Source organism: Idiotropiscis lumnitzeri, chromosome 9, assembly GCF_059441095.1.
Source record: "Idiotropiscis lumnitzeri isolate Australia: NSW breed Sydney's pygmy pipehorse chromosome 9, RoL_Ilum_1.0, whole genome shotgun sequence".
Classification (NCBI taxonomy): domain Eukaryota; kingdom Metazoa; phylum Chordata; class Actinopteri; order Syngnathiformes; family Syngnathidae; genus Idiotropiscis; species Idiotropiscis lumnitzeri.
The window spans coordinates 9,700,369-9,721,438 of NC_142399.1; the positions used below are offsets into that span (position 1 = coordinate 9,700,369).

At 41.9% G+C, this 21,070-nt stretch overlaps 3 protein-coding genes and 1 non-coding gene across 5 annotated transcripts in view; 2 read left to right on the plus strand and 2 right to left on the minus strand.

Moving 5' to 3' along the window:
* Positions 1 to 4,363, plus strand: part of LOC148330161 (uncharacterized) — an 82,802-nt gene extending 78,439 nt beyond the window's left edge. The window contains exon 4 of one of the 2 annotated variants that reach the window (XM_088305172.1): positions 3,337 to 4,363. In XM_088305172.1, coding sequence (XP_088161298.1) covers positions 3,337 to 3,576 — 240 coding nt within the window. In that variant the 3' untranslated portion in view covers positions 3,577 to 4,363. The remainder of the gene's footprint in view (positions 1 to 3,336) is intronic. The other variant, XM_088305171.1, reaches the window with a different exon arrangement.
* Positions 4,364 to 7,186: 2,823 nt separating this feature from the next.
* On the minus strand, positions 7,187 to 12,210 carry hmx2 (H6 family homeobox 2). The gene is made up of 2 exons (XM_088305111.1): positions 11,663 to 12,210; positions 7,187 to 8,705 (listed from the first exon to the last, which is right to left on the minus strand). Exons 1-2 carry the CDS (start codon positions 11,997 to 11,999, stop codon positions 8,164 to 8,166), a joined length of 879 nt encoding a protein of 292 aa, XP_088161237.1. The 5' UTR covers positions 12,000 to 12,210; the 3' UTR covers positions 7,187 to 8,163.
* A 381-nt stretch (positions 12,211 to 12,591) lies between these two features.
* Positions 12,592 to 12,698, plus strand: LOC148330163 (U6 spliceosomal RNA). The gene has a single exon (XR_015845180.1). It is a non-coding gene; the product is annotated as a U6 spliceosomal RNA (small nuclear RNA).
* Positions 12,699 to 17,192: 4,494 nt separating this feature from the next.
* hmx3a (H6 family homeobox 3a) lies at positions 17,193 to 19,947 on the minus strand. Its single transcript, XM_088305077.1, has 2 exons — positions 19,404 to 19,947; positions 17,193 to 18,439 (listed from the first exon to the last, which is right to left on the minus strand). Exons 1-2 carry the CDS (start codon positions 19,702 to 19,704, stop codon positions 17,775 to 17,777), a joined length of 966 nt encoding a protein of 321 aa, XP_088161203.1. The 5' UTR covers positions 19,705 to 19,947; the 3' UTR covers positions 17,193 to 17,774.
* Between the last annotated feature and the right edge of the window lie 1,123 nt (positions 19,948 to 21,070).

Below are 21,070 nucleotides of genomic sequence, written 5' to 3' on the forward strand. Positions count from 1 at the left end.
TCTGTTTGTGTTGATGCTAAAATGGGAACACATTTAATTAGTTTTAAATGTGACTGGACAGGTTATATTTAGCAATGATTTGATGAATTTTCGCTCCAGGGCTCCACTCGACAGTTGTAAAGTGTCGTTTACTTTAAAGCCACCAGAGTAAAGAAACAGACCGAGTCCTACTGATCAGCAGAAGTTCGTTTTACAGTAAATGCAAACGGACAGCTATAAAATATGCGTTTAGAGGTAGACGCCAATAAATGTACGTGCTTAATGGTCACAAAACTGTCTGTGGAAGAACATCATGTCTTGAAATATACATTGTCTTCGCATTTTACGAAAAGTCACTGATGGTGTTACGAGGAAAACATGGAAACTCTCAAACCCAGAACCACTCGCTTGCGAAGCAAATGAGCTAACCCCTCACTACTGCACTGAGCTGCCGTTTAGTGCATATATTGCTGGATTGCAAATGTGACCATAATCAATGTCAGGGAAATGCCTTTTGGAAAAAGGCAGGTGTCTGGTGCCTTTGATGGACACTTCACAGGGATTTTCTGCGACCTCTCAAAAGGCGGGATATTCCCTTCCAGCGGAGTGATCCGTGATTAGCTGTCAGGTGATCTTGGGCTGCCCTCTTTGTGCTGCACTGCAGGCCATGTGGTCAGCAGTGAGCGGTCTCCCTAGCTGAAGTGACGGATCACCCCATACAGCTGAATGAAACCACTTGGTCTTTACAAAGAGAACTCATGTCATTGGATTGAAAGGAAAAGTAATTTGGAATCTCATAAAAAATGGATACTTTTGGTTTGGTTGGTTGATCAGTTGCTTCCATTGCCAGGTGATCAGTTGGTTTGTTGGTTAGAATTAAGTGTTTCGTTCCATAGTTTGTGGATTGCTTTGTTATTCAGTTGATTTGTTAGTTGGTTGGTCATTTGATCGATTTTTATATCTGTCGGTCGGTTGGATGGGTTATTTGGTTGGTTGGCACATTATGTGCATGGTTTGGTCAGTGGGTTGCTTTGTTGGTCTGTCAGTCGGTTGGTTGCCGTGCCTGTCAGATGGTTTGGTTGGATGGGCGACTTTTTTGGGGTTGAGACATTACTTGGTTCTGTGGGTTATGTGTTTTGGTTATTTGGTCAGTTTGTTGATTGCTTGCTTTCTTTGTTGATCAGTTGTAGGTTGGTTGCCTTGTTGGTCTCTTGGTTGGGTCGGTTGGAGAGGGACCTTGTTTGAAGGTCATGTCAGCACCGGGGCGTAAACGTTAGACCTTTTTGTGGTCAGGGTAAATGTACGAGAGCGCCCCGCGGGAGCACTCCTTCCCTCTCTTTAATCGGCGTGTAACAGGCCCTTGTAGAGCCAAACTGTCTGCGACACATCAGCACTTAGAAATAAAACCCTCCTTCAGCCGAGCCTGTCATGGCTGCGGTTGGAGAACAGACAGACAAACACGAGACACCCGCCATGGAAACTACACTCAGAGATGAATCGTGGAACCTTACCAACATTTGCTGTCAATCGAAATGACGGCCTGTCATGTGATAATGGGACGAATGTCAAAATGGTTTGAAAGTAAACTGCAGAAGATATGAATTGAATATTTTTAGAATTGTTTTGCTCATTTAAAAACACACATAGAGTATGGCTACACATGGAATATGTTTGCACATTTCTGTGACGAGCCTTTCAAATAGTTTAAAAAAAAGAAGAAACATTGAATAGTTTAGCCGATTAATGGTTTATTGAATATTTTTGTGCATTCTCATTTTTTTCTCAAAATTCTTTAATTTCTTCTTCTCTGATGTAATTTTGAGGCGGCGCTGAATTTACAAACGCAGAATTTTAGATTGGGATGTATGAACTCCTGTGAAGTTTCCACCATATTTGAGTGAACGATAAATGTACCTAAAATGAGTCTTTCCTACCTAATAAAAAAGAAACAAGTTTTAAAATAAAGTTTGAAACATAGACCACTGATTACTTTTCATGTTCTCCACACGTATTCAATTCTGTTTGATTTGAATCAATGTTCTGGTCCAAAACACAGGCCCTTAAAGGCGATTGCAATGCATTAAGCCAGCCGACTCGCAAGACCTGCTTGCTCCCTAAATGAATTTAAAGGGGGCCGGGGGCTAACAAGGTTTTGGTGGACGGTGGGGAGCGGGGGGGGGAGGGACTTGTCATCCCAGCTCCTCTATTTATGGATTATTGTTTAAAAAGTCGATTCTTCACCATTCTGTTTTATATCAACTGGGAATTAAGGAGCTGAAGGCAAATTGTGTTTGCTTCTGTATAACATGAATGGGCAGCGAGCAGGCACATGCATGGGCTCAAATGTGGTTATGTCATTGCTCTTGGCAAAGTATTAGCTACTGTAATACGCTCATATTTGCCGTTCACTATTCACCAATTCATGTTTTTTGTGCTCTTCCGGAAGCGATGCCGCTAAAGCTCTGACTGAATGGGAATTGGTAGCAAGGAAGTATCTTAAGCCAATTGTCGCTTTGGATGATAGTGGAAATTATGTTGAGTCTGGAAGTAACGAGCAGGCGGAGAAGGTGAATCTTGTCGTATTTTCGGTTTTAAATTAATGTAACCACAAAGCTAATTTCCATAAGCCCGTCTATGACATTTTGCATTATATGATAGCATTAAGCTAACAGACTAGCATCAAAATGGCAATGTTTTGGTTGAACATTTTGGTGTGAAAATATACGTTTCATATTCTTTTGTTTCAAATGTCAGTTTTACAGTAAAGCTCAACTGCGGAGAAAAAAATAAACAGGTTGCGGCACAATTGGAAAACGAGTGAAAGTGAGAACCGGTGCTAAGGAATACTTTTAAAATGTGTTTGTGTGCTATAATGTGATGATATACACCTATCATATTGGCAATTATTCTCTTGCAAAGGGACTGGTAACAAAATAAGAACACACACAGAAAATGTATAACTTTCCATTTTGCTGAAAAAAAAAAGTGTCCTATTTGAAACGTTCCGCGTGGAACATCAACAGATTTGAGACTTCCCCGCACATGCCGCTCACAAGCAAAGCGTTCACGTCACCTCGTTAAACCCTCCGAGAACAATATTGAACCAGAAATCTGAATCTGCGATTTAATGGGCAAAAACGCGCACGGGGGCCCTCATTGTTAAAGTAGCGAACATTTCTTGAACGGCCCATTTTTAAAGTGGCCCTCGCCTGTCCAATATGCATCTGACTATTTAGAGGCGACGGTACCTGAAGAGAAGCGAGGGCTATTACTGGCCAGATAAGTCCATTAGCATTACCTTTGACACAATAATGGATGTGAGATACAATTTTGGGCCCTCCATTTTGTATTTCTAAGGATAATAGGGGGATTATCTGGAAGGCCTTCTGCCGTCGCACTCAAGAGCGAGACCACGCTGAGGACAGAGAGCCCCGGCAACAGTTGTTTTTGCACGCCGCGCTCTTGCCAAGACCCTCTCGCAAGATAAAGCATGTCATTATTCTATTAAAGACCTACAATTTCTGTAATGGCTGTGGCAGCGGTCGGCAGAAGTGCACGCGGCTTCTTCAATATCCTGGACATTATTTGCTCGTTTAGTTAAATGATCTTTCTAATTACTCCTAATGAGGCTGTCTCCCTCGGTTCTGATGCGGCCACGTCTTAATACGCCGTGGCATTCTTTTCTTATTTTTTTTTCACGAAGGGGGATAATGACCTCTCAGGAGGCTCGGCCGCGCGCTGCACACGTGGCAAATTGCCTTGTTTCCTGCCATCTTGTCTTCCCGCAAATTGCTAAATTGAGTTTCAGGGGCCGGAGCATTAGAACGCTTAAGTTTGCTTTCTCGGCTCCTTCGAATGATTGGCTCGGCTCTGCTCTTGCTTATTTGTAGAGTGCATGCTTACCTACGGATGTACATTTACTTTGTAATGACGGATCATGCAGCTTAAAACAGGCTGTCCTCGGTTCGTGACCTTGTTTTGTTTCCTACGTGGCCAAGTCAGGTGAATTTAAGTAGTCCATCACTAATTGCGGCTAACGCACTTAGAACATAAAACACTCGCATCTCAAATCAGCTTTTCCCATTGAAATAAATGGAAAAGCCTCTAATCCGTTCAAAACTTCACCTGGCGTGGCGGCCGGGTCCACCAGGGGGCAGTGTAAGATACATATGGATGTAAAGTACTGCAGTGGAGACTCAGCTCTTCTCTCAGATTCTCAGTATGGCAGTAATATTAATCATTCTTAGCTGAGAATAAAGAATATACGCCTATGATGTTTCCCATTGTAACTAACCTATGTTAGCATGAAGCTGTTTTTGTTTTCAATATACAAGTAATTCTTTGTTTTTTGTTTAGTTTGTCAGTTATTTTTCTGACTGTTCTTGTTGAGGTATGTTGTCCTCGATTTATGGCGGAATTGTGTTCCCGGAACATTAAAAAAGTGTTTGTTATTACACTTGCAGTGTTGAATGTTTGATTTAATTGTTCAGGTATTACATTATTTAATTTGAGTATAAATGGTTCTTTATCTCTATGCAACCCCTAACGAATAGAAAATGGATGTTATTCGATTGCACAGGTGTACCTAATGTTTTGTCCAGAATGGGGCCACCCAGGCTCTCTGTCTTCCTCCCACAGTTCCCATTACTCCCATCATAAATTACACGCCCGCGTGACTTACGCTTGAATGTAAAAAGGCACGACGCGTCATCTCGACAAATCTTCATTCGCGCGCCACGTCCGGCTGTCTCTTTGCACTTTAAACCACTTCAAATCATTTTCATGGCACCCGCTATTAAAATGTGGCACCTCCACCTATTCATCTTTTTGAGAAGGTGAGGGGGTGGGGGCTTTGCATTTTGTCTTTGCATCTACCATACACGTGGGTACGTGTGCGTGTCCGTAAATCAAGCGGGTCATGTCGGCTTATGCAGGTTCCGTCCCGTCACGGTTGATGACATAACGACCACTTTGGAAGCTCATAAACAGCTTCATTCAAGCAAACCTACGCCGCTCTTTTTCATAAGCTCCTTTCCCCGTCCGTCCTCCCTGCGATGTGACACAAATTCATCTCCTCTCGTCTTGTCAGCCATTGGTCGTAAATCACTTATGCTCGCTCACTCGCCATTTTACCTGAAACACAAGGTGCCTGCTGCTTCCCCAGTTGGGTCAGGTGTAATCTGCAAGGCCACTGGCGCTTGGTTATCCACCCAATTGGGCAATGTGTGCAATTTAGGCGTTAGCTTAGCATGTGTGTATGTGTGTGCTTCCTTTGTACTGTTCGTGATGTGACACCCCAGAAAAGCGACATTTGTGTATGTGTTAAAATAGTAAAATTCTCTTCAAGTTGGCTGAAGATGCAGGGCCTTAAAAAGTAATGTGAGGTTTTCAGTGGATAGTAGACATAATTTAATTAATGGGCCTTTCAGTCATGAATTTCCGGGTTTGAATCTCAAGTCCAGCCTTCCTGAGTGGAGTTTAGTCAGTTAGATGCCAATCTCGTCTCACAGCTGTTGTATACATTCATACCGATGGACAATTCATAGTTTTCAGTGAATATACTTTACCTGTTTTTGAAATGTGGTACCGGAAATTCAAACCCAGAACTGTGAAACCCTTTTTGAGCACTCGCTCACCACGCTTTCGCGAACATCTTGTCATTAATGCATGCCCACTCTCCTTTGGAGTCAGCCAGTCCAAGAGGGAGCACATAACTTCTATTCTGGCCTGCCGCCATGGACTGCCTGTGCGTGCTAAAAATTTCATTTGAAGATTCTGATATTTGTCTCAAAATGACCTCTCAGTGCACATTAGACAAGCCGCTTTACTGTCCATTTTTGGAACATGCCTTAAGACCAGTTTTTATTCCTTTGCTTTTCACATAGCACAACACTCTTCTCCTTGTTTGTCATATTTGTTTTGGTTTTTTTTTGTTTTTATCTTTGTTGTGCTATTGTTTTCTTTAGTTTTCATATGTTTTATGTTCAATTTTGATTCATGGGTAGCACTTCATTTCAGCTGCAGTTGCTTTTAAAATACAAATTAAATTGACTATAATTGATTGACTTGAAAAGGAAATTACATTTTATGATGCAGGAACTGAAACTGCAATGTTAAGGTGACAGGATAAAAAATCCTGGGAGGCAAATTGGATCCCCCCACCCAATGTTTAAGCTTTATAGACTTTTTAAAATGTGTCTGAAAATGCACTTAATACAAAACAAATGCACCCAATCTGGACTGAAATAGAAAATTTATTGAATGAGGTTATTCCCGGAGCTCTAAATGACAATAAAAACGATGACATTTGTGTCCCTTAAATGGAAGAATTGTATTTTCAATTGTTAAAAATAATATGATGAGAAGAAATGAAATAAACTTTATTTTAGTGCGATATGAAGTCTAAACTGGTGGGCAGGGGTCAAATAAAAATAAAAGTTAGAAAGTGATTTGAATTAACGATACACATGGTGTATTTAATACATCTAGGGAAGCTTGGTTGCCTTCTCTTGAGACTTAATGCATATGAATGCCTCCTCATACGATTAATATACAGGATAGCAGGGGTGTCCAAACTGCGGCCCCGGGGTCATTTGCATCCATTTTTTAGCCACACGCGGCATATATTCAAAACAAACAAACATTTGACACGGTACAATGTTCGGTACAAAGTAAATAAAATAAAATATAGGGCTGTTGATGCCAACTGCAATGATGCCTACGACAAATAAATGTTTTACTTTTTCAGGTATGCAAAGACACAAGATATGATTTACAACTAAAACGGTTACAAAATGTCTCCAGTGAACAGCGAACAAATCTACAGTGGTGCCTGAGAGTCAAAACACTTGTCTGGCAAATCATTTTTCCCCATTGAAATGAAAGGAAATGCCATTAATTCGTCCCAGCCAACCCCCAAAAAATGTACACACAAAAAAAAAAATTGTAATGTGTTTTTTATTCACATAAATAGCACTTAGTGCTATTTACATAATGCAATATATAATAATAGCATAATTAAATAGAGTGTAGAAAATGTAAAATTGTGCATAATTAATAATTGAGGCTCCTGGTGTGCGTGAAATTGGCCACCGGACACAAACAAACTGACTGACTTAGTATTATTAGTCGTTTTTCACGGAGGATAAAAAAATAAAGAAATTATTAAAAAAATAAAAAAAATTGAGTATTGTTATATTGTCTGTCGACATGTGTTGATGCACTGTTTGTGTTAAATAGCCGTTGCTTCAAGGATTATGACAATCGATGCTATTCATTAGAGTGTCTTCGGCTTTTTTATTTTTTTTAAATATCACTGGTCATCAGCAAATTTTATTCTAAGATTGCTTTGTGTCCCTATACATATTTTTCATGTTCAGTTTAAAAAAGAAAAAAATATTTCCTTTGGTCTTGCACATCAAGTTCTTGAAATAGTTTCATGATTTGTTTTAAGTCTGACCACGTGTTGTAATTTATAGCTATATAAAAAAAAAAAAAGAAAAAAGATTCCACCGGTTTCTGAACCTAACCCTTAGTTCAATCATATGTATAAATATATTACTATGATATTGACAAGTGTGTGTATTTACTAATTTTGTTAAACAAACAGTTGATTGTAGTGGAGCAAGTTGAGTTGAGTCACTGCCACCAAACAGTGGTTGTATCTTGAATTTTTGCTCGCAAGTTAAAGCAAAAAAAAGAAACAACTAACAAAAAAAAAAATAAGTCAGTTGACTTGTCCTAAGGCACCACTGTAAATAACAACAATGGTTTGCGCCACTCTTTTCTCCATGTCAAGGTACAATTTGTCAACATATCCCATTAATGATCCATAAGTAAACACTGCTTCAAAAATTGTCATCTTAGTACAGCTTTTACGTGTTTTTGTTCCTTTAATATGGAATTCTGCTCAGGGAAGGGGCGGATATATTCTAGTGGTTGACAGGGCCGCTGATCAAAAAAAAAAAAAAAAAAGGGGCGGGGGAATATTCTCATCAACTTTAACAAAAAGCTGTGATGTGGAGTTTGTTTTTTTTTTTCAAAAATAACTCTAATATATAAACAATATATCATCTCTTGATGAGATACCTTTAAAGTATTTAATAAATTAATGTTGAAGTGGCCCTCGGAGGAAAAAGTTTGGACACCCCTGCATATCGGCACAAGAAGGTGTGCATGTCCGTATCAGTAGTCGACCTTATTGTACAGGTTGTATAAAGGCAGAGCGGGCAGATTGCTCCCGGGGTAGTAGAGTGGCGTGGGGAAGGCAATGGAGCGTGGCACCGGGACGCGTAGCAAGGAGTTCTCCCGGAAAACCAGCGGCATGCCCACGAGAGTCTGCGCCGAGGCGTGCGCCATGTTGGCCGCCTCCAGCTCGGCCGAGAGCTGCCGCTTCCATTTGTTCCTGCGGTTCTGAAACCACGTCTTGACCTGCGTCTCGGTCAGCTGCAAGCTGGACGCCAAGCAGGCGCGCTCCGAGCTGCTCAGGTAGCGCTTCATGTCGAACGTGGACTCCAGCTGGTACACCTGGCTGCGGGAGAACACGGTGCGCGTCTTCTTCTTGGCCGTCGAGCCCTGCGGGTGTTTGTCGGCCGCATCCGACTGCCGCTCCTCCGACAGGGGGGACAACAGGGCTCGCTCCTGCTCCTCCTCCTTGTTGTAGTCGTGCAGGAGGGGCGGCCGCCGCGCCAGACCCTCATTGGCAGACAGGAGCCCCTGGGCGGGACCTAGGGGACCACCAAGCGTACGTTCGAGATATTAACACGTCTTTGAAGCTATTTGAAGCAATATATTGCGTGTCCTCACAAATCCAAACACGGCATTCTGGTTAATATAATGTTTGTAGGAATGGAAAATTCCCTGGGTTGAACGGAAATGGATTGATTATTCTGATTAATTCTTATTCCATAAATGCAATCTGAAATATTGTTTAGACTAGTGGGAGCATATACAACATTATTGATTTTTTTGGCCTTGAGTTCCACTTTAAGCAACTACGAGGTTTGTTGGAAAGGTTACAGGACTGGTGTCCCAAAAGATATATTTTAAACCCAAACTATGAGTATTCCCCTTCAGTGTGGGCCAAATGATCAATCGGCATGTTTACAAAGACACCCTGTGGCGTTTGTTTCGTGCAATTCACTGAGCATCTGACACTTCCTGCACCCGAAGAACGTCACCATGTTGGAGCAATCTCCCAACTCATCCATCATGGATTTGTGGGATTTTTTTTTTTCTCAAACTCAAGTGGCTCATCAAGTGGACCTGTTTTGAGGACGTAAATGACATGTAAATGAGATGTTTGTGATGAATGAGCCGCGGAGAAATCTCAGAAAATTTCTTGTGAAAGTTTAGCTTCAAATCTCCAAAGACACGCAAAATTTAGGATGTCAAACTTCTTACCTTAAATGGTCCAACAAAAAAAAAAGGATTTCTACAATTTGCACCCTCCGAAAATCCCAACTTGACTGCTATATTAAAAAAATAAAACTTTCCAATCTTTCTGAAAATATTCAGTCTTGTCCTATACTTGAACATTGCAGTGACCAAGCGGAAGTGTAATGTGAAGAAAGCGAGGTTAAAACTGCCGTGTTTTTTCTTTAAGAGACTACAAAATCACACCAACTAATCTTCATTAAGATGCAATGAAATCGAAGTGTGTGCCATTTTCTGGAAACATTTGTACAAATAAGTCCTTAATTTTCAGGTCTTCTTTTTATTTTTGTGATTGTTTAGTATTAACTAGTATTTTCCAAAGCTGTGTTTAATTCTGGATCAAAACATTTTACAGCTAATACAATTTAAAAAAAAGAAAGTCTAAACAAATAAAAGCAATTTGAGAATGCCTGCTTTCAGTGTCCACTGAAGAGGTTGCTTTAATCTCATCGCTTCATATGAAGTGCTTTCCACAATTTGGGGGCAAGGCTTTTATCACCTTTAGTTTTTTTATTTCGTGCCAGCCATGAACATTTAAAAGTGAACGACTGTCAGCAGGACAATAAAATGACAGCAAATCCACCAAGTATGGATGAGTCTGACCAGTGACGCATTGAGTTGACGTGCACACTCTCGCACTCAATCGACTCCATTTTTTTCAGTTTAAATCAACATTTTTCAACACGTCTTGGCGAAACTTGCGGGACCAATGTAATGCCGTTATCACAGCGCTTTTTACGCGCGAGGATCATTAACGTCATTTTACGCGCACGCTTTAACACGTAATTGTTTTAACGGGCGGGAAGCGAGTGGAGTGTGCTCTCGTGCGCTAAATCGAGTGTGACTTTTCCCCCCTTTTTTTAAATCAACAATTCTCAACCTGTCTGTATGAATTTGCCCTCACACACACGCGCGGGCGCACACACACACACACACACGCGCGCGCGCGCCGGCTCTGCAAGCCATTTAACGCCCAATTGACGACGCACGCAGCAAACACGTCCCATCAATTAGCCGCCTCAATTACATTTGAAATAAGAGCCAGCGAGCGCAACTCATTATTTTCACCGCCTCTGTGATGAGGCCGAGGATGAAACAAGGGCTGCACGAGTGTCATCCATAAAATTCAATTAGAGCCCGATGCAATTAAAAGCCTGATATGTTTTACATGGATTTAATTATATATGTAAGTGCAAAGAAAAATAATTGGCACATTTTGAAGTCAGCACAAACAAATTAAATGAACCTCATAATAATAACTATCGTGCCAGTCAATAAAAATAAGAGAAGCATTCATTGTGGGGAACCGGGATTCGGAGGTGTTTCTAATACTTTGGTTGCGTTATTAGCTTCATGTGGGTGGGGAGGTTATTGAGGTGATTATAACAATTATATTTTGTCACCATTGTAAATGCAGTATGTAACTCAGTGAAGTCCAGAATTTACTGTTGAATTTACAGTATAAAAACTGAGCATTATAGATCCCATTATATATTGCGTATGTACCTAATAAAGTACTACCATGCCCCTAAATAAAGTGAACAAAAACACCATAATAACCCATAATGTCAATTAATTATCGAAATTGTGCATTGTATTTTACGTTGGTCCCAAATAGTACCACAACACAGCAAACTAGGGGGGCCAAAATACCAGATTTTACGTTATTTAACTAAACTCTGCTAAATTAATAGCATTTAAACTGAGCATCGTTTTGTTTGATAATGCGCATTTTTTTTGTTATAGCTCTTGTTGGCGCTTATAGGACTGCATGTGTAAGTGTACCTAAGGGTGTGTCACTTGTGCAACTTAATAAAGTGACCAAAATTACTACACTGAATTATCCATAGTAGTTAAATATTAGTGAATAAATGTATATTATTAATGCTCAGCATCATTATGTTTGTAAATGCTCATTTTCTGATCCCGGTCTTGTATTGTATCTCATTGTTTGTAATAAAGAGTCACCGTGCAGCTTAAAGAGGTGACCAAATAATTAAGAATATTTTATAATTATCAAATATAATACATAATTCATAGGCTCCAAACTGAGCTTTATTATCTAAATGTGGTCGCAGCTTTTGTATCGGATCTCGCTGGATCGTGCAGGTGTGCCTAATAAAGTGGCAGCTCAGTCTGGTATAGCCAACATTTTACAAACAGCTGGCGCACATACACGCAACCACAATAAACCCCTTTCCCATTTATAATCCCAAAATGAAATACAAATGCGAGTGTGTCACTTCACCTAAGCACGAGAAGGCGTTATGTTGCCGGTGCTGTCCGCACGCGTGTCCGTGGGCCGGCTCGGAGCAGAAGCAGTCCGCCGAGTCCTCCCCGCCGCTGCACTCCTCCTCGGAGGACACGGACAGCGTCCTCCTCCGCGCCGCCACTAGTCCCTTGGCGAGGTCCTTGGCACCAGAACGCGGCGGCAGAGGCAGAGGCGGCTGTGGAGGGTGCGGGACCGGGGTTGGGGTTGGGGTCGAGGGCGCCTCGGACGGCGGCGTGCCCAATATGGATCGGATGGTGAAGCTGGAAATGGGCCCCGTCGAGCCCTTGCTCCCGCTGTCTTCTGCGTTACTCATGGTCGCCTCATAACACTTATCGACTGGGAGCTCTCCTGTGTCGCGTTATTCCGTTGTAATGATAACAAGAAGCAGACGGAAAAAAGAAACAAAACAAAACACACACACACACACATACGACGTCTTTTGTCCGCTTAATGGCGCGGCGGGCTTTTACATTGAAGTGGAGTTGGAGATGTTTTTTTGTCGGTGCGGCGTCGGGGAACGTGAGCGGGTCCTCCTCCTCCTCCTCCTCGGAGGCGCCGAGGCTAGCGCGGAGCTCATTTGCATGAAGGTAAACTCCTCCTGGGCCAATCCCGCCAGCCATAACTGGCCCGCACATTTTAAAACAGAGAGAGAGGAAACAAAAATGTGACAGCAGTTACTCTGAAATGGATTTTGATGGTTTCGTTTGTGGAGCATTGCTTCTCCCCCCCCCCCACTCCCATTTTTTTAATATAGTAATTTTCATTTCCCACATCTGATTAATCATTTATCAGGTCTTCTTTGAAGGCCAGGAAACTTTATTTATACACCACATTTCATACAAGTATAGTTAAACGTGCATCACATATAGTTAAAAACATTCATAAGTATTTACATTTAAAAGCAAAGTAAAGAAATGAAAAATAATTTGACTAATTGGAATGATACAGAGAAGATTAGCATGGTTCCCTAACCAAGGATGACACGCACATTCGTGAAGCGTTACCATTTTTTCTGAAATTTCCCCATTGTGGGACTGTTAAAGGGCATTTTTATCTTGAAATTAACGAAAAGCAAAACAGCGAAAGAACATGATTTTTGAAAAATGGAAGATAGAAATGCTTTAAAAGACAATCCTGGGTATGGAGAAGATCATCGTTTTTTAACCCGGATTTAAAAGCATTTGGGGCTAACTTCAGTTCGGTTGGCAGCTTTCCATTTGTGTGCAGCATAACAGTGAAATGCTGATGCACCATGTTTGAATTCTGGGCTCCACTAATTGACCCGAATGCTGCTGTAGTTGTCCGTAAAATATTTGAACACAAACGGTGCCGAAACACATGTAGACAAATATTACAAAACTCATATTCCTTATTCTCTGGAATATGGAATTATAAAAATTGTATTCTATGTTTTCATTAAGTAGAATATTATAGAAAGCTATTAAAAACTAAAACAGACATTTCCATTCATTTCAATGGGGAAAGATTTTACTTGAAACAAAGAAAACCTTTTAGTCTTCCGGCTAAACCATTCTAAACTTTTTGGGGGTTGCAGAAATTACTTGTTGATTTTCTTATAAAATAGTCACTGTATATTTAATGTATATTATATTTCACCAGTTACCAGATCTACACAAGTTATAGTTTGTGTGCTATGACTCATTATTAGCATTTAAGAATTCATTTGGTCATTAACAAGCTAAGCTGCCTTGGAGTGCAGGATGCTGGCTAATTGATTAAATTGGCAGTGAAGTAAATAGAGGTGAACTGTGTGTGTGCACGTGTGGGTGTGTGCGCGTGTGTGTGTGTGTGTGTGTATGTGTGTGTGCAACCCCCCATCCATCATCACGCATCGTAGTGGCGGCGGCGGGACAGCTGCAGGGCTGGAGTGGCCACAAGATGCCTGTTTGACTTCTTTCTAAAGGGAAGCCCAGACACATTACAAATGGCGGCCTTTAATCATGGTGTCAGCGGCCTTCACTTGCAGCATGAATGCATCAGGACAGGCATGAAGGCGGGGGAGGAATGGGGGAAGACTGGCCGGTGATTCTGGTGATGTGAGATGTCGATTTTGACGCTACGCTGATTATCCGGATTAAAACTTGACGGCACAGGATAGCAATCCCAAAAGAAAGTCATTCAAAAAAAGTTTTGTCATTGCCTAAAGATGCCACAAGATGGCGGAAAAGCTCTTTTTGTCTATTGGACAAGACTTTGGACTGACAAAATGAGGCTCCTCCCCTCAGTTCAATGAAGAAGTTTGTGTCCTCTAATAATGACATCTTGAACATCTGATCTTTATTTGGCGTTCACTAAATGCACATTAAATGGTGGCAGGTGTGTGCTGACTCTTCTTTTAGTTGAGTTTCAGTGTGATTGGTTGATTATCAACAGCTGTGAATGACAATATCTGCTCGACCAATCAGCCGCCACTGTTCCCCATTGCAGCATGCGTGGAACCAAGGCTGAGCAGTTACCTCAAATAGTACCTCAAAGAACCAGCTAGTGCCACTGGAAATTTGTCAATTGGCCTGATTGCTGATCGAACAAGTAATTATAAGTAATCAGGTTACATTATTTTAATATTATGGTAATTAGATTACATGGGAATTTTTTACTAGTAAGAAATTTTATGTAACCCTCACAACCCTAAATGATCGTTTCCATGTTTCACAAGGGTGGGGTGAGGGGGGGGGCAATCGTGGTTAGGGACCACGCAGCCCTCAACCCCAACACACCACCACCACCACATGCCCCCTCGTTGGCTCTTTATCACGATGATGGCTGGCATCTAGCCAGCATTTTACCAACCGCAACAAGCGTATAGCATCCTTATTTGGGGTGGGGGGGGCTGTGCACGCGTGTGTGTGTGTGTGCGTGCGTGTGTATGTGCACGTGTGCAGAGTAACTTATGGCGCGCTTTGATGTGGAAATCAAGCCTCACTAAATATTAAACAACACGCGTGGATTATGATCTATGGCGTGTCGGGCATCTAAAATAAGGAAATTACCCGAGAAAATGATATCGATAAATTTTCTAAGTATAAACGTTGATGATGTTTCGATTTTCATTCAAGAAAGAAAGGGGCCCTGCATGCTCTTTTTTTTTTTTTTTTTTCCTCGCGTGGGTGTGTGAGAGAGTTGTAAATGCAAGCGGAGCCCCGGAGGTGCGCCATTTATGTAATGTGAGTGTGGAAATGAACTGGGTAATTTATTGGAAAACACAAAGTCAGGAAGATTGGATCAGCACCGCCTATCCAAGGGCTCCTATCCATCAAGTTCCAATTAACAAGCTAACCATTGACTTTTAATGGCTTTCCAATCTACTGCCCTGATAGACTCATCAATTCCTCGGGGAGAAATTAAGAAAATCGACCGCCAAACGCCTCCTCCCCTCTCCACGCCCGCTATCCTTCCCTCCCACCTCCCCGCGGCGCGCCGATGTCATTCTTCACGGCAACTATATGTCAAATTAAAAACACAATTAAAATTTAAACTGTTCCAATCAGACGCAGCCTCGCAACCTATGTTTCACTTAATGGAACCTTGATGAAAATCGGATGCTCGCCTTCCATCACGTGCATGGCGAGTTCTTTGCAAACAAGGCCGTGATCGCGCGCACGCGTTATATGTTTATTATGGGCGTGCGCGGAACAGAAGGGATACATCACGGTGCGTAAATCCACGTGGCGTGCGCAATTACGCGCGCACTTTTTAGGGGATAAATATTTACCACAGCTGGCATTTTGCACGAGAGTGGACTTCAATACACCGTATGTAGTTTGCATTATTGTTATATAACTCCCCAACTGACTTCAACTTAATTTTAAAAGAAAAATGTTGGCGAGAGATGAATTTACGCACAACTTAATTGCAAACGTCTCTGCGACTAAAGCTTTGGCTGACCTAAAAATTATCAATACGGCTTAACATCAGCCCCTAAATGCTTGATCATGTAATGGGATTTTTTTTTGGACAATGGAAATTATCGAGTGGTAATTTTATTTCCAATTTATGCGCCCACATCAAGGTCATGATCCAGCAGTTGCGCACGCTGCCCTGTTAACTCCCGCAATGTGCACGCATGCATGCACGCAAACGTGGACGGTCGATACACGCTGTCCTACGCGTGCGTGTGCGTGCGCGTGTGCGCGCGCCAGAGGAAGGGAGTAATGCGGGTCCTAATCTATTCATTTGCGTTAATGGAGTGGCGTGGAGCGTGCGTGGTGTGCACGCTAAATGTGCACGTCGATAACGACGATGGTGATGATGATGATGGAGACTATCGGATCGGCGTGTGCACATTGTGTGGTGATGAGGTCATCATGCGCAGCAGACTGAGTCGTTCCGAGCATTATTAGTGCTATCATTAATACTAGATGTAGTCGACAGATGTCCACGCAAAATTGACAATACTTGAGTTGAACACGGTTGTTACCTTAAAGGGACCGTGCAACATTTCGAGTCTGCACGGCGATGCGAATCGAAATTAAAAATTGCTGTATGAAGAATCACACACGCGAGGTGGAGAGAATTCAGAATTTTGTTTTAGAACTAGTGGTCAGGATGGTTACTCGGTATTTCTTTTTTACTTATATGTCTTAGCCTAATTTCATGTTGGAAGAATATCGTGTTGCTTAAACGAATTAATTGAATAAGGTCGGACAAATGGCTGAATGAATAAATGTGAACAGAATTAATATGCTTCATTGTTATTTTAAGTTGAAAACAAAATCTTGTCGAAAGAATATTCGGCTGCTAAAATTAAGATGTCAAATTCGCTCCTCACAAAATGGAAACTTAAAAAATTGCTCTCAAATTTAATGTTCCGTTCCTATGAAATAACTCCAATTGCAAAGGAAGATAACATTATAAATATTTTGTGTTTTTTTTTTTGTCCTGGATTTCCTGACTTACTTATATTACACGCACACACGCACACACACACCCCCGCACACACACGCACACACACACAAGAGTTGGTTGGCTGTTTCGTGGCATCAAGTGTCCGGTGACACTTGTAGGATCATGTGAGTTACAAAGTAGCAGCTCAATAATTAATCTTGAAATGTTATACATAATTTTCAACTTTTCTGCGCTGCCAAATTTGGTTTTAATCATTACAATAATCATATTCTAACTTATTTTACCTCTTTTTATCTTGCACTAATTCAATCAAAAATGTTCTTTCTGAAACAAAGGAGCTGTGCAAAACACACTAAACACACACACACACACACACACACACACACAAACGCACACCCGCACACACACACTGTATAATGCCATCTCTTGTGACTACATTACTGGCGTTGATTTTGACAGGATGGTTGTAATTACACATGTAATTGAAGGGACCATTTTGGTGCTAAATGCATTTTTTAAAATCCACCTGTCGATTAAAAAATGAATTAATATAAAACAGCCCCAGCGTAGCGATGCAGACATATACAATAATGGGGGAAAAGAATAGAGAATAGTCTCCATTTATTTTAGTACCACGTGGTTCATCAGTACAATATCAAAAGAAACATCGTGTGTGAGTGTGTGTTGTGTGTGTGTTTTCTGTACAAAGCAACAAAAAAAATCTAGCTCCTCGTTCATTAAATATATACATTTACATAACTTTATACAGAAAAATGAAAAACTCAAAACTAATGACACAAAGCAACAATCACAGTCATGTACAGTTGGGAGTGTCTTGATTGTCACCCGTCACGAGCTCTTTGTCACAACAAATCATGTCGAATGTACAACAAATTATTATTGTTTGGAATGATGTATTGCACATTACAGTAAAAAAACGGTTTTATGAACAGGACAGCCGTGTGACATCTTTTGGACTGTAAACAAGAACTAAAACAAAATAGAAGAAATAAAAAAAAAATAGACACTCTTTAGGCAGTGTTAGCAGGTACTCCTGAGATGATGATAATATTAATAGCAATAATAATAAAAATAACAATAATAATAACAACAATGTAGTTGAATTGTCGGATCACATGTAAACCCTCAGAGGTCCCTTCAGGCCTTTCAGTGTTTCTCTTGTTTCTTCATCGAGTATAAAAATAGGAAGTTTTTTTTTTCCTCACACGGGTCTCAGCAGCGGCACGGAAGTGACGATGGGGTGCGAGTAGTAGACGCCCGGGTGCGGGAAAGTGAGCAGCGGTTGGCTGGCAGGGGGCACGCTGACGGGGGGTGCGCCCGCCGCGCCCTCAGCCGCCGAGTTCTCGTGGTAGAGGATGGGCACCCGCACGATCCTCTGGGCGGCGGCGTGGCTCAAGTTGGCCGCCTCCAGCTCGGCGGCCAGCTGCCGCTTCCACTTGTTGCGGCGGTTCTGGAACCAGATCTTCACCTGCGTCTCGGTCAGGTGCAGCGAGGCGGCCAGACCGGCGCGCTCAGAGCTGCTCAGGTAGCGCTTCAGGTCGAAGGTGGACTCGAGCTGGAAGACTTGGCTGCGCGAGAACACGGTGCGAGTCTTCTTCTTGCGGCACGGCTTCTTGTCGGCGCCGTCGCCGCCGCCGTCGTCGTCGCGCTTCTTCCAGTCGTCCAGCTCGTCTTTCTTGGCCTCGTCCGAGTCGCTTTCCTCCAAGATGATCTCGTCGCCGCTTTTGCTGGCCGCGCGCTCGTCATCGTCATCGTCGTCGTCGTCTTTGGTGTCTGGCTCGGACTTGAGCAACAGTTCCGGGGAGTCCCGCTCCGTGCCTGACGTCGGGGACGAGTCCCTGATGGCTGTCAGCTTCTCTGCGGCGGCTGCGTGCGAGAATACGGGAGTGAGTTAAGACCAGCAGCATGGTAGCCTTTCATTTAATTGACATTTTATACAAGCATATTTAATTTGGCTACTACATGTATTTGATGGCTTTCAATCACCAAACATAAAAAAAAATTAAAAAAATATAATAAAAAAAACACCGACTGCAATATTGTTCAATTACTGATAAAATATATTTCAGTATTTTTTAAAGTTCCAAATAAATGACTATTTACGTTTATTCAATTAGCTATTAATCTTAACAGTGATTTTAATCACCCCGCGATAAAAAACTCGTCACTAAAATGCACATTCAACCACAAACCTAACATTAAATGTGCAGTATTTTCTATTACTATATTACAAATATTGTAAAGGTGGCTCAAAAAACTCCTTTCATCATTAGCCTATTTGATGTTATTGATTTTAACAGTATAATAATAAAGCCTGACGTCCACAAAGTCTCTTTATAATTTCACAATGACATCTTTTGCAACACATTTTTTACATTGTGGAGAGAATTTATGAGCAACGTGTACTGTAATTGTGTATCAAATACTGTTTCTTTTGCAAGTTATCACAATTCCGCACCTAATTAATTTTGAACATTTTCGGGAGATGTGGAAAAAAAATAACAGGGACAGTCCTGTTTCATTGATTTAACCTTTGCCGATTAACTGAGCAAGATTTACTCAGAATACACAGACACGAATATTTTTTTTTTGCAAACACTGATTGTTTTTAAACGTACCGGCACAAAAGCAACAACAGGAAAACAAAACAAACAGACAAAAAAAATAACAAAACAAAAAAATAGTAATAACGCAAAATTTATGTACACGACATTTGTAATTACACACCTTGGTGGAGGCAGACTGCCCCCTCATACTCACTTGTACTTCTTTATAATGTTTCTATCTATCTATCTATCTATCTATTAATAAATCAATTAGTGCGTCTTACCTTCACTTCTGTGGATGTGCGCGGTCGAGTTGAGGGCGTAAGGGTACCACCAGGCCGAGGTGCGCTCCAGGTAGTGTGCGGGCAGAGTGAAGCGCTGCGCCGACAGCTCGAAGCGAGGGAAGCCGAAGTCGGCCACCTGTGATAGGGAGAAGCCCCCTGCAGCCTCCAGGGCCGCCCGCTGGGCTGCCAGCGCCGGCGAAGGCGGCGGCAGCTTGCTGGGCGGCTTGCTATCGCAGTTGAGCAGGTTCTTGATGAAGAAGGGCGAGTCCTTGGCCGGCGCCTCCTGCGTGGTCTCGGGCATGGCGGCGGAGGCTTCTAGTTGTTGTCGTTGTTTCCTTTCTTTTGGGCTGCTTTTGTTTTGCTTGACGGTGAAAATGAAACTAGAGAGACGGAAAGCGGTGGAGGGGCAGCGGGAGCGTGCACAGGCGTGTCAGATGGATCATCCCGGGGCTCGAACGCTGAACCGCGAGCCGCTGTGCAGGCGCGTGATGCTAATGACGAAATAAAAATGTCATCCAAGTTAAATGCGGAAAGTACAGGCGATTGCGCTCGCACAATGGCAAATGGGATTAAGGCAGAGACTTTGAGGAGGGAGGAGAGAGAAGGACAGAGAGAGAGAGAGAAAGAGAGAGAGAGGACATCCTCCCCTCTTTGGCTGTCGGGCGTGCAAGCGCGTGCGCGCGTGTGTCCGTCTGTTATTGCTCTCATAAAGTCCCGTTAGGCAGCAAATGAGCAGCAGGCTGTTAACGCCAAAAAGGAAGAAGGTTTGCAGCTCAACGCAACATGCACTCACCGGACACTTCATTAGGTACAGCCGCACCATATCTTGTGACGGAAAATGTGCCTTCACTAAAATAATAACGATCAATTATGAGGTGTTATTTTAACACGATTTTTATTATTGTGGCCGTAGATTACTATGAGGGAGAAGTGTTTTTAATATTTGGGTTAGATTAAGAGGGTGTCAAAATATTAGAAACAGTTTTAAGTGTGAAGTTCGAATAACTGGAAAAATACAAGTTGTAAACAAATCAGTAAATAAAAATATAGTCAAGAACGCGCTGCAAATTTTCTTGGTGTTATTTTTGTTTTGTTTTTTTAACATTTGGATTTTATGGTGCACGTGTTCCTAATAATGTCTGGTGGGTGGACTCTTACGTTAGACACATCCAATCGCCCAACTAAAATCATTTCTATAAATTAAAACAATAAGTGACTGAAAATAGAACTGCTTAAATAAATTGGCCGAAAAAAGCCAAATAAGTACTGTAGATTTTGTTCCTCATGTTCCTTAAAATAGTTTAGATGGTGCTGGGGGAAAAAAAGTGGCCACTCACATTTTACAATGTTGCACCAAAGGCCGATTAGATTCATATTTCTCATCCATTGATTTTTTTTTTTTATGAGAGTGAGGGCCACTTCCAAGGTTACGCGGTCATTTATTCCTCTCCAATCGATGTGCTTAATTCATCCGTCGGATTGGGTCTCGTCGTTGTAGATGTGCTATGAATATTCGCTCATTGATATTAATTGACTTGTTTAAAAAAAAAAAAAGCAGGAGTACGCCAGGTGGTTGGCGAAGAGCGGTGAGACACCGCCCTCTTTGGGCTGAAAAGAGGAGTTGCGAATTGTGAGGATGATCATGCGGGACGTGGAGATTATTCGTA